At 38.8% G+C, this 11,660-nt stretch overlaps 3 protein-coding genes across 5 annotated transcripts; 1 reads left to right on the top strand and 2 right to left on the bottom strand.

The window, feature by feature from the left end:
• Position 1: 1 nt before the first annotated feature.
• LOC111483114 (glutaminyl-peptide cyclotransferase-like) lies at positions 2-5,342 on the bottom strand. 2 transcript variants are annotated; one of them, XM_023129255.1, is made up of 12 exons: positions 4,831-5,342; positions 4,316-4,372; positions 3,779-3,814; positions 3,356-3,420; positions 2,854-2,917; positions 2,101-2,218; positions 1,768-1,865; positions 1,193-1,263; positions 1,067-1,094; positions 832-883; positions 390-535; positions 2-321 (listed from the first exon to the last, which is right to left on the bottom strand). In XM_023129255.1, exons 1-11 carry the CDS (start codon positions 5,101-5,103, stop codon positions 405-407), a joined length of 993 nt encoding a protein of 330 aa, XP_022985023.1. In that variant the 5' UTR covers positions 5,104-5,342; the 3' UTR covers positions 2-321; positions 390-404. The 2 variants fall into 2 exon arrangements, with proteins under 2 accessions (XP_022985023.1, XP_022985022.1); XM_023129254.1 differs by having other exon boundaries at positions 2-535.
• A 519-nt stretch (positions 5,343-5,861) lies between these two features.
• LOC111482825 (heat shock protein 83) lies at positions 5,862-8,669 on the top strand. The gene is made up of 4 exons (XM_023128800.1): positions 5,862-6,133; positions 6,267-6,408; positions 6,518-6,798; positions 6,940-8,669. The coding sequence occupies exons 1-4, from the start codon at positions 5,996-5,998 to the stop codon at positions 8,491-8,493; spliced, it is 2,115 nt and encodes a 704-aa protein (XP_022984568.1). The 5' UTR covers positions 5,862-5,995; the 3' UTR covers positions 8,494-8,669.
• Positions 8,670-8,718: 49 nt separating this feature from the next.
• LOC111482826 (protein REVEILLE 6-like) lies at positions 8,719-11,497 on the bottom strand. 2 transcript variants are annotated; one of them, XM_023128801.1, is made up of 8 exons: positions 11,265-11,497; positions 10,822-10,879; positions 10,351-10,474; positions 10,129-10,263; positions 9,841-9,945; positions 9,521-9,630; positions 9,248-9,307; positions 8,719-9,013 (listed from the first exon to the last, which is right to left on the bottom strand). In XM_023128801.1, exons 1-8 carry the CDS (start codon positions 11,402-11,404, stop codon positions 8,969-8,971), a joined length of 777 nt encoding a protein of 258 aa, XP_022984569.1. In that variant the 5' UTR covers positions 11,405-11,497; the 3' UTR covers positions 8,719-8,968. The 2 variants fall into 2 exon arrangements, with proteins under 2 accessions (XP_022984569.1, XP_022984570.1); XM_023128802.1 differs by lacking the exon at positions 10,129-10,263.
• Positions 11,498-11,660: the final 163 nt, after the last annotated feature.

Raw genomic sequence — 11,660 nt, 5'->3', positions numbered from 1 at the left:
ATTAGCTAAGGCTGACCTTATTGTGAAATTAATGAAATAAATAAAAATTAAAAGACTGGTCATAGACGTGTGCCTAGTATAACATATTACAACCAAAAAATTACAGTGGTATGCTATAAACTAAAGCTACATGAAATCCAAAGTGTCCAAAGCTCAAAGATCCCCATAACGTTTCAAATCCTACAAATATTACCTGCCTCTGACTCTGTTTATTTATGAAGTTATAACTATATGACTTTAGTGATGTAGTTGAAACTACAAACACTGTGTAAAAAAGTGGTCGATTTCGCTATCACTTCAAGTGCAGGCAGAGGATTACCTGAGAAAAATGTTGAGTTAATTGCGTGTATTGTATTTGTTTGATCGGGTCGGACGGATGTAGACCTTCTTGTTCATGGAAATGGCTATCTAGAGCGAAGCAAGTGAAAATGTACTGCCTCTCGCAAGCATAGCTGCTTTATCGTTCCAACACCATAATGCTCCTTTGATGGCTGCACTCTGATTTCGAAGAGCTTTGGCCAAAGCTTCCCTGTCACTGAAGGAGGAGGGAGATACACATGAGCATATACAAACGACTCGAGTTCGAGTGGGGTAGTTCAGTTCATAGAAGATGCTGACACAAACTAGAGCTTAAACAATTGATTTAGAAAAGGGAAACTCAAAAACTTTGGATCATCAAAACGACGAAATCTACCGACATCAATGACTTGAGTAATCCAAAGATCAATGAACATAGCCGTTGCATTTAAGAAATTTAGTATGCTTTCACATTGAAAATGACTTGAAAGTAAGGACGAACAATTAGGAAACCAAACAATCTTGATTCCTTACCGAAAAGGCGATTCTTGTCGCTATCCCATGCAATGCCATTTAGAACATCAATCTGCAAGGAAGAACAATCGGTCCAACTAAATTAGGTGATGGAAAATGGGAAAATGATAATAGTTACAAAAATCTTAGATTTTCTCGAAAACTTGTCAAATGTATCATCCAATAAATATGTCATATCACGACACGACCATAATCAAGGGAATCATAGCCTTTCAATTTTGATCAAAGAGCTTACTTGTCTCCCGCCTTGCAACAATTTCCGTCTGTAACAGGAAATACAAGTACGATTAATGTGAATTTCTACAGATGATGTGAAGCCTCAGTAAAATTCTGCTAAAGTCCAAAGTGATAAAAGCAAAACCTCAGAGTTGGGAGGAGAACCCATCCAAGCACACTTCCATCACGTATTGAGATTCTGACGATGCAATCAGTCTACAGAAAGGAACATTAAATTAAATCTTCCAACCTTGCAGAGAAGACTAAAGGCCAACAGAAAGTCATCTATCCAATATTTTCATAAGATATGCATTCAATTTGACGGTATCATACAATAATGTAAAAAAGGAATAATTAAACTGTCGGTCAGACAAGATAGGCCCCAGAGAATGACATGCCAGAAACAATACTCCAAGCCTTGAATTTACTTGTTAAAACAGATTTGGTTTCGATCAATAAATTAGTATATAAAAGTGATCGAGAAAGCCAAAAGACCAAAAATATGAACTTACAGCACATTCGGTTAGGTAGCTTACGAAAAGTTCCAAGAGCAACAGTCAGGCTAACAATTATGAAAGGTGCACCTAAGAGTATATTTATTTTAAGACCCTAAAAACTTCAGAACGATATTCAGAAATTGACACACACACACACACACACAAAAAAAAAAAAAAAAAAAAAAAAAGTCACTAAAAGGAATAAATATCTTCGAGAATATACCATCCAAACATTTGCCCAGATTTCTCCATTAACAAATTCCAGCTCATTGAGGTTATGCACCTCATCTCCTTGATATTTCACAACCCATTTATTAGTAACTGCATTAATTGGGAAAATGGCCATATGAATGTTAACGAGACAATTTTTTGCTAAACTAAAACTTATGATAATATTCGTTGCTTCAGTAAACAATATTCATGTGATGAGAATTACATTAAGAAAGAGAGGCAGGAATGCTTTAAGATCCTTATAGTGGAGAACAGAAAACACAAACTTTTAGAGTCACGGAATTTAATTTAGAACAAAACGCTAGTTGTTACTTAGAAGAGTAACCTGTAAATGTCTCTGGTTCAATTTGGTATAATGTTGACGTCCCATCACTTCCAAACAAAACCTTTCCATCTGTTGCCAATCCCCAACCATCACTCATTTGATGAGTGAATTCCTTAACCTGCACAGAGGATGAACACAACATTATATCTTTTGTGAGATCTCACGTTCATTGGAGAGGGGAATGAAGCATTTTTATAAGGATGTAGAAACCTTTTCCTAAGACACGCATTTTAAAACCTTGAGGGGAAGCCCAAAGGGAAAGCCCAAAGTAGACAATATCTACTAGCGGTGGACTTGGAGCTATTACAAATGGTATCAGAGCCAGACACCAGACAGCATGCTAGCGAGGACGCTGGGTCCCCAAGGGAAGTGGATTATGAGATCCCACGTTGGTTGGAGAGGAGAACAAAACATTTTTTTCTTTATAAGGGTGTGGAAACCTCTCCTTAGCAGACACGTTTTAAAACCTTGAGGAAAAACTCGGAAAGGAAAGCCCAAAGGGGACAATATCTGCTAGCGGTGAGTTTTGGCGGTTACATCTTTACATCTTATGGTTTAATTTCAAACCCCAAATTTTCATTACTGAAATATCAACTCATTTAACATAGTCGACATTAGAATATAGGGCACCTCTCTATTTAAATGTATTTAAAAGCCAAAGAATAAAGCGTCCATGAACCTCATTTGCTCTAACTTTAACATGAGAAGAAAAGGTGCAATCTCAAGAAAAGGTATTAAAGATGAAGCACAAACTTTTCTTAAATTATCTCGGTCATATATGAAACCAGTTTTCTTCAACCAAGTTACTTGAAACAGCCTACAAAAGAATATAGAAAGTGTTAAATTAGCAATATGGAGATTCCTTGAATATATTTATAACGGTTACAATGAATCGAGGTACATATGACACGGTGAAGTAAGAACAGATTAGATTTCGAGAATGGGAAAAAATTTTAGACTGCATCCAAATGTACAAAATTAATTTAAAATAACTGAGTTTCATGAGCAGACAAAAACACCAGAATAGATTCCTAGTTTTATAGTACAAAGGATTCATAATTGGCTTCATTACAATTACTTGAAAGAAGTGAATAGTTGATTTCATACTTTAATGGTTAATATCATAAACAGGTAATTTGTCATGCTTCCTTCAACAGAAATTTTCAAATGGTAACTTATTGGAAAGAATGACCATTATCTCCATATCCGAATCTGCAACAAAATCAATGCAATTAATATCTAAACCATCACAAACCTCTCCCCGAGAAGTGTTAATCCTTCCCCAAACTGATTGTCATCCATCTTGTGAAGAGCCTCAGCCTGTACAGGAAAATAAGTACATAAACGAAAGTAACAAGAAAATGGAATGCAATGCTAAAATGTGTTTCCCCCAAACAATTTATTTAGCCATCCATTGAAAAGGCAACATGTTAAGGAAAATTCAATAAAAAATGTGAGAGTCTGTGTGGAGGGAAAAAAGGGTAAAAGGTCTGAAAAATCGTGCACTTCGAAAATTCCTCAAAGGACTCTTTCAACATCAAAACTTAAAACATCAGCCAAATATTTTCAAATTTTCATTGATTATATAACATGATCAAAATAATGAAGGTAAAAAAAGTCATGATAAAAAATGACACTATTTTATTGCATGTGAGAAATCTGAAAAAGAAAAAATTACCTTCCCAGTAGAGAGAGCTACTTTTCGAACTGATGACTGCAACACAAGTCAAGATAAAAGTCACAAGAATAAGATCTAAGGATAACAAAACCATAGTAATTTAATATTCACCAAGTTATTAGATAACAAAAAAAATTTAATTATTCCGTTAGCTAAAAATGTAACAATTTCCCGATTGTAAACACACATTCGGCTTACACTTAGCTGTTCGTTAATAGCTGTTACAAATTTAGCTAAGAAGAAAAAAAAATGATGGATGAGAGGAACTGCATATCGAAATTTGTAAGACCGCCCTCAAATTCTAATCCGAATCTTATTTAGTGTGTGTCATTGAAATAAGGTGAAAGAGAAGATGCAAGGGCACAAGGCTATGATGATCAGAAATTATGACAATTAGAGGTATCGCTACAGAATAAGGATATGATGATCAGAAATTTCTCTCCACAACTACGAAGAAATGATCAGATAAAACTATGCGGATTTCAGAGTACAGGAAACAACAAACTGATGAATTTGACTTGTGAAATGCAAATTCACCTCTCCATAAAGGCCAGTGGACTCAAATAGGGTGTCATTGTCTGCATAAACCAGTCCCTGAGGAAGCAAGAGACAGATTTGTCAAAATAAATACATTCCAACAGAAAACAACGTGCGATACTCATCCGATGCGCCAATATTCCAAATCCACTTTCCTACTATAATTCATATCGAATAGTCAACTAAAAGCAGATAAGATCACAATGACAATACATCATTTGGAATAGGTGAATAAATCAATTCTTGATTTGAAGAAAAATGGTTAGACGGAGAACTACAGACTTCGGACCTTGTCTCTATGCATGTATATCAGTGTGTGTCTATGTCCGTGGCAATAAACAGTACTACTGAATTTCAACCAAGTTCAACCAGAGTATAATGATCTTAGCTTCAAAGAACAGTTCTCCAGAGCCAATATCTTGACACCTTAACTTAATCGTCGTAAACAAAAGCTTGTAATTCAGACTTCTGTACAAAACATATATAAATTTTAAATGGCTCCGAAATTGGGATACCTGAGTGAAGGCTCTAGGATCGTGAGGAAATTCGTTGACCACTTCAATAGAGTAAATCATTGGCGATTGAACTTCATATTTGGCCGATCTTCGCAATACATTAAAAGAAATGCCGAAGACCAGAACAACAAAGAAAACCAGAGAACTCGAAACTAGCAGAGCAGTATTTCTAGGGGTAAGGAAACGTTGATGAGAAGGTCGAGAAGCCATGGCCGCAGGCGGCTTGGAGTTCGATCGCTTAGACTGCCTCCTCTTTAAGGATCCGGCCGCCATTAGATGGCAAATTGTTCATTGATAGCAAAGAAGACAAAGAAAGAATCCAATGGGTTTGGCAGGGATTAGGTAGAGCATGGAGATTGTGAGGCAAAACAAGTAACGCTCTGTTTGGAGCTGAATCTGATGGACTTCGGATTCTCCATTGCAGATTCGTCTCCAACCTTTGATTCAACTCCAGATATGAAAAGTTCAAGCAAAAAAAAAGGAAAAAAAAAAGGAAAAAAAAAAGGAAAAAAAAAAGTCAACAAAAATGAACCAAAAACCATATAAATGTTTAATTTTTTAATAATATTATTTTAACTTTATAATATATATTTTTCTTCACCCCTACTTTATTTTAAAAATACATTTTTACAATTTATATTAAAAAGGCTTGCGCATAATTTTAAGTGTTTTTTGATAAATAATAAATCAGTAATATAAACTAAATTTAAGATTTCTTAAAAATATACGTAATTGATTAAAAAATTATTTAATGGTAAAATCAAATTAAGTTTTGTTGTATTAAAAAAAGGACAATGCGCGCGAATTCTTCGCCAGCAATACATGACAATCACGAACATTCCAGAGACCCACAACTGAAGAACGTTCTCGATCTCGCGGTTCGCGGCCCAAACGTCCAAGAGAAACCGATCGGCAACAGGCTGTACGACGCCGTTTCGTCATCGACCGCCAAATATGATCAATAAAAGCTCGCGAGAAATGTAGAAGGATCGAGACTCTGCGCTATTCTTATTCCACTATAAATACATTCATCCTCTACGTCTGGAAAGCAATTTCGAGTTAGAGTTATTACCTGTGAATATCATCTTCAATCGCTTCGCTCTCGTGCAATTTCTTTTTCATCTGCTTTGAGTTTTTCTTTATTCGCGAGTTTGTTTTGTGTTCAATGGCGGACGTGCAGATGGCTGATGCTGAGACCTTCGCCTTCCAGGCCGAGATTAACCAGCTTCTCAGTTTGATTATCAATACTTTCTACAGCAACAAGGAGATTTTCCTTCGAGAGCTTATCAGCAACTCCTCTGACGTGAGTTTATTTTACTTCCTTCTCTGTTCTTGTGTCTTGTTTCCATTGAATGTCAAGCGTCGTCGAGATTTCAGTGGATTGTTTTGTTTCTGAATCTTCGAATGCTTAATTGTTTGGTTTTGATCATCTTTAGGCGTTGGACAAGATTCGATATGAGAGTTTGACTGATAAGAGCAAACTTGACGCTCAACCAGAGCTTTTCATCAGAATTGTTCCAGACAAGAACAACAAAACTCTCTCCATCATCGATAGTGGAGTCGGAATGACTAAAGCAGGTAAGAGAAGGGTCGAAATATTTCTTAATTTCTGTTAGTCTGTTCGCCAGAATGCCGTTGCGACATTGGGATGTTGGATTTAATTTCTGGTGTTGTTTCTTGAATGCAGATCTGGTGAATAACTTGGGAACCATCGCAAGGTCGGGGACCAAAGAATTCATGGAGGCATTGCAGGCCGGTGCCGATGTCAGCATGATCGGCCAATTCGGTGTAGGGTTCTATTCGGCTTACCTTGTGGCCGAGAAGGTGATTGTGACCACAAAGCACAATGACGACGAGCAATACGTATGGGAATCGCAGGCCGGTGGTTCCTTCACTGTCACAAGGGACGTCAGTGGAGAGCAACTCGGGAGGGGTACCAAGATCACACTCTTCCTCAAGGAGGATCAGGTAATGAAATCAACGCAGTTCATATAACGGTCTGTTCTTGGGATCAGAAATTTGAATACTGGGAATACTGAATTTAGTAGATGAAATGGAAATGTACAAATTTTATCGAATGCGGTACTAATTGGATGTATAATTGTTCAGTTGGAGTATTTGGAAGAGAGAAGGATCAAGGACCTCGTGAAGAAGCACTCTGAGTTCATCAGCTATCCCATCTATCTGTGGACCGAGAAGACTACCGAGAAGGAGATCAGCGACGATGAGGAGGACGAACCTAAGAAGGAAGAAGAAGGAGACGTCGAAGAGGTGGACGAGGAGAAGGAGACCAAGTCAAAGAAGAAGAAGATCAAAGAGGTTTCTCACGAATGGCAACTCATCAACAAGCAGAAACCCATCTGGCTGCGCAAGCCTGAAGAGATCACCAGAGATGAGTATGCATCATTCTACAAGAGCTTGACAAACGACTGGGAGGAACACCTTGCAGTGAAACACTTCTCCGTGGAAGGACAGCTCGAGTTCAAAGCAATTCTCTTTGTCCCGAAGAGGGCTCCGTTTGATCTCTTCGACAGCCGTAAAAAACTGAACAACATAAAGCTCTATGTAAGAAGGGTGTTCATCATGGACAACTGTGAGGAGCTGATCCCCGAGTACCTTGGATTCGTCAAAGGAGTGGTTGATTCGGACGATCTGCCGCTCAATATCTCACGTGAGATGTTGCAGCAGAACAAGATTCTGAAGGTGATAAGGAAGAATTTGGTGAAGAAGTGCATTGAAATGTTCAATGAAATTGCGGAGAACAAAGAGGACTATAACAAGTTTTATGAGGCCTTCTCTAAGAACTTGAAGTTGGGTATCCACGAAGACAGCCAAAACAGAGCCAAATTGGCTGATTTGCTGCGATTCTACTCCACCAGAAGTGGAGATGAAATGACGAGCTTGAAGGATTACGTCACCAGGATGAAGGAGGGTCAGAAGGACATCTACTACATCACCGGTGAGAGTAAAAAAGCAGTGGAGAATTCCCCCTTCTTGGAACGCCTGAAGAAGAAAGGCTACGAGGTGCTTTTCATGGTCGACGCCATTGATGAGTATGCCGTTGGGCAACTTAAAGAGTACGATGGCAAGAAGCTAGTATCTGCCACCAAGGAAGGACTTAAACTTGATGATGAAACAGAGGAAGAGAAGAAGAAAAAGGAGGAGAAAAAGAAGTCATTTGAGAACCTGTGCAAGACTATCAAGGACATCCTTGGTGATAAGGTCGAGAAGGTCGTTGTCTCCGACAGGATAGTGGACTCTCCTTGCTGCTTGGTCACCGGCGAGTACGGCTGGACGGCGAACATGGAGAGAATCATGAAGGCTCAAGCTCTCAGGGACAACAGCATGGGTGCTTACATGTCAAGCAAGAAGACAATGGAGATCAACCCAGATAATGGAATCATGGAGGAGCTAAGGAAAAGAGCCGAGGCGGACAAAAACGACAAATCCGTCAAGGATTTGGTCATGCTCCTCTTCGAAACTGCTCTATTGACTTCTGGTTTCAGCCTTGATGATCCGAATACATTTGCTGCGAGAATTCACAGAATGTTGAAACTTGGTCTTAGCATCGACGAGGAGGAAAATGGAGGAGGAGATGATGCGGACATGCCTGCTTTGGAGGAAGATGGTGCTGAAGAGAGCAAAATGGAGGAGGTCGACTAAGCCTTCTTATTATCAGCTTCAAGTCAATATTGAGATGTCTGTGAATGTGTTTTGTGTGTTGAGTCATTGATCAGCGTCAATGTCGGTTTTGGTTCCTCTTCTTTTCTATTTTCTCTGTTGTATTCAATAAGCAAACGTAGATGTTACTTCAATATATGAACAGATACTTTTTTTTTTGTTGGTCATCATCTTCCGCATTTATCTTCTCTGTGCCCTAATAAATTATTTCTAGGAAACAAATATCCGTACTTTACGTGAAAGCTATAAGATACAGAAGCAACCTCGCACTGTACACATACTCAGAACGGGGACTAGAGGAACATTCTTCCCTCTTGCTCTAAGAAGCGACAGTCGACGAATATACAACAGCAATACAATACTAGTTATCAAGTTCAGTAGCATTAAGGAAGGCTCAATTAGGTACAGTTCGGTGAAGTAGTAGCCGCCGTTGCCATCTCCAGCTTTGTTCTCGTTACTAACCATGTTCCATGAAGGCATCATATGACGAGAGTACCTTTTTCTGCAAGGTGGTATCATGTAATCAAAACGAAAGTAATCAATAACAGAGGGAAGTATCTCTTTCCGAGAATGAAAAACTTCCAGCTTCGATGTTAAGGGTTGGTGTTAAATGGAAGGATCCTAAATGATGTGGCGGTAGCACAATGCAAATATGGTCAACAATTGTTTTGCCTCAGAAACTGTGTGCAAAAGCAGAAATTCGTTAGTGAAGACAGAGATAGAGATAGATACTCACATGGTCCTCAAAGTCGGGGACGGTGAGATTAATGGCCAGGTTTCTCATGAGCAACATCACCTGGAGAGGGAATAAGAATATCAGATATATACTACATAAGTTGTTTCAAGCATATGATTATGATATGATTTATATTATGTTTAAAGGATATAATCTTTGAAGTTAAATGCGGGACCAAGTGAACTGGCTGGCTGGCCTAAATTTTGGATGGAAGTAAAGCTACGGAGTCATGTAGTGGGATGCAAGGCAATGAAGTGGGAACGAAGAACATACAGTTTCGACGTCTATTTGGTCCATCTGTTTTAACTTCTGCAAATGATCCGAGGCTTTTGGGTCGAACACGCTGCCAATGAAGTTGTAGACCTGACCAAAATCTGGCAGTACTGCATTGAATTGAAGATTTCAAATGCATCAACAACGGCCACAGTAATATGTAATGCAAAACAAAGAAGCATCTTCAGGACAATTTTCTATGGGTCTAAATCATTAGGTGAAGGAACTGAAATTTGTAAATGCCGTATGGACTACAGTAACCTAATGTACTACCCAGGCTAAAGAAATTATTGAAATAACGTAACTATCAAAGCTTTCACCTCTCAACTGAAGCTTGTTATGTTCCTCGACGCTTGATTTAGTTGGAAAGCGTGCTCTTGTAGTGCGGTCTGTGCTACTGCAACAATTGTTTTCTATTACTTGCCCTGCAGACACGAAAGAGAAAGGAAACAGCTAGATGTAATCAAAGCATCCAAAACAAAATGAAAAAAAGTTCGTGAGTTATCAAGTAATTAAATTTCCAACCCCTTTCCATTCCAAGAAAAAGATAAAGATAACAAGATCATTTTCAGATTAAGACTCTTGTCTGGTGATTTCACAACTCAAACCTCTTGCACTTCGAGAGAAATTAACCATCTGGGTAGAGTTATCCGCCATGAAACTCGCAGGAGCAGAAGAGGAATTAACCATATAATTCGGTTCAAGAGAAGAAGATTGAAATGGCCCTGACACTAGCGCAAGAGCTGAGACCACAATGGGTTGGCATTACGAGAAAGCGTTGGCAAAATTATGCTGTCAAAAGATAAACTACAAATTGAACTTGTACTGACCATTTGTTGAAGTCTTTTGAGGATATGGACGAGCAGCTTTCCTCTTTGGTCGTGGAGGAGGTAGGTGTTCGCCTGTCCCACTCTTCTCAACCTTCAGGAAGTACTTCTGAGCGTGACTTCGTATCTGATAAGAATCATCATCATCTTTAGACTACTTATAATAGAAGAGCCAAAGCTTGAAGAATTCGAGCATGATTTGTTTTGACCAAACATAACAGGATATTATATTTACTTCAAAATCTTTAAATTTTCGTATATTTTGCCTTACTCTGTACTCTAAATTATGTAACAAAGTACCAATTTCCAGAACTTATCTATAATCATAGAAACGCTATTGAAGAACAAAAATTCCAGAAAGACGAATAACATCGTTATTTCTCGATAACTAACGAGAAAAGAACGAAAACATTCCAGATTTGTTCATTAGATTCGTAGGATAAAAATGGGACGTAAGACGAGTGTGTCCATTACCTGAATGACGGTCTTCGACCCTACAAAGGCCTCAATCTTCTTCCAGTCACGATCAAATCTGAAGCATACAATAAAGAGAAGATACACGAACGGTTAGATCGGAAACAAACACAAAAGCAACAATTCAACTTCCGGACATTTCTTCCAAATAATCAAAAAACAGACCAGAATTCCTCTCCTGATGAAAGAAAACAAAACAAACAGTCAAATACTCCAAAATCACTCCGAAAACAAATCGCGCGGCCTCCACTCGTCAATTCAGAAACCACAAATCAAAGACGATGCCGGATACGAGAATACAACCGCACAGAGAAACGAAATCTTATCAAGACGAGTAAAAATTTAAATCAAATTAGAAAAATATTCACAACAAAAAAGAGAAAAACAGGAGGATGAAGAAGAATGAAGAAGCTCGAAAATACATCGGAGAGAGAATAATATACAGTTGAATAGCTTCGAGGAACTTATCGTGCTCAGGCTCAGTCCAGCTCTCTCTGCACTTGGTGATGGTGTAAGGTTTCCGAGCTCTCTTCAATAGGTCATCTCGCAACGACGTAGCAGCAGTGTCGAACGGTAACGCCATTTGAACGGATCTAATTCGGAATCAACAGCCGTGCTCAGCCCGAGCACGAGGTTCGAGAAATGGCAGTTTGCTGTCGCCAGCGCCATTGATATTTCCGTGCAGATACTTAAAAATTATCCAATGCGCCGGGCGTAGGATTGGCATAGTGTAATCGAGTTACTGGAAGCTGCCACGTGTTTTGTTCGGGTTAATTGGCGGGACTCAGTGCGGGGTAGGAAGAAGGTCGCGGCTGGGACATTGGAGGGAAAGAAGGTAA

This window comes from Cucurbita maxima, unplaced genomic scaffold (assembly GCF_002738345.1).
Source record: "Cucurbita maxima cultivar Rimu unplaced genomic scaffold, Cmax_1.0 Cma_Scf00008, whole genome shotgun sequence".
In the NCBI taxonomy this organism is placed as follows: domain Eukaryota; kingdom Viridiplantae; phylum Streptophyta; class Magnoliopsida; order Cucurbitales; family Cucurbitaceae; genus Cucurbita; species Cucurbita maxima.
Note: the sequence above shows the minus strand (reverse complement) of the source record. Positions and strands in the feature narration are given on the sequence as shown.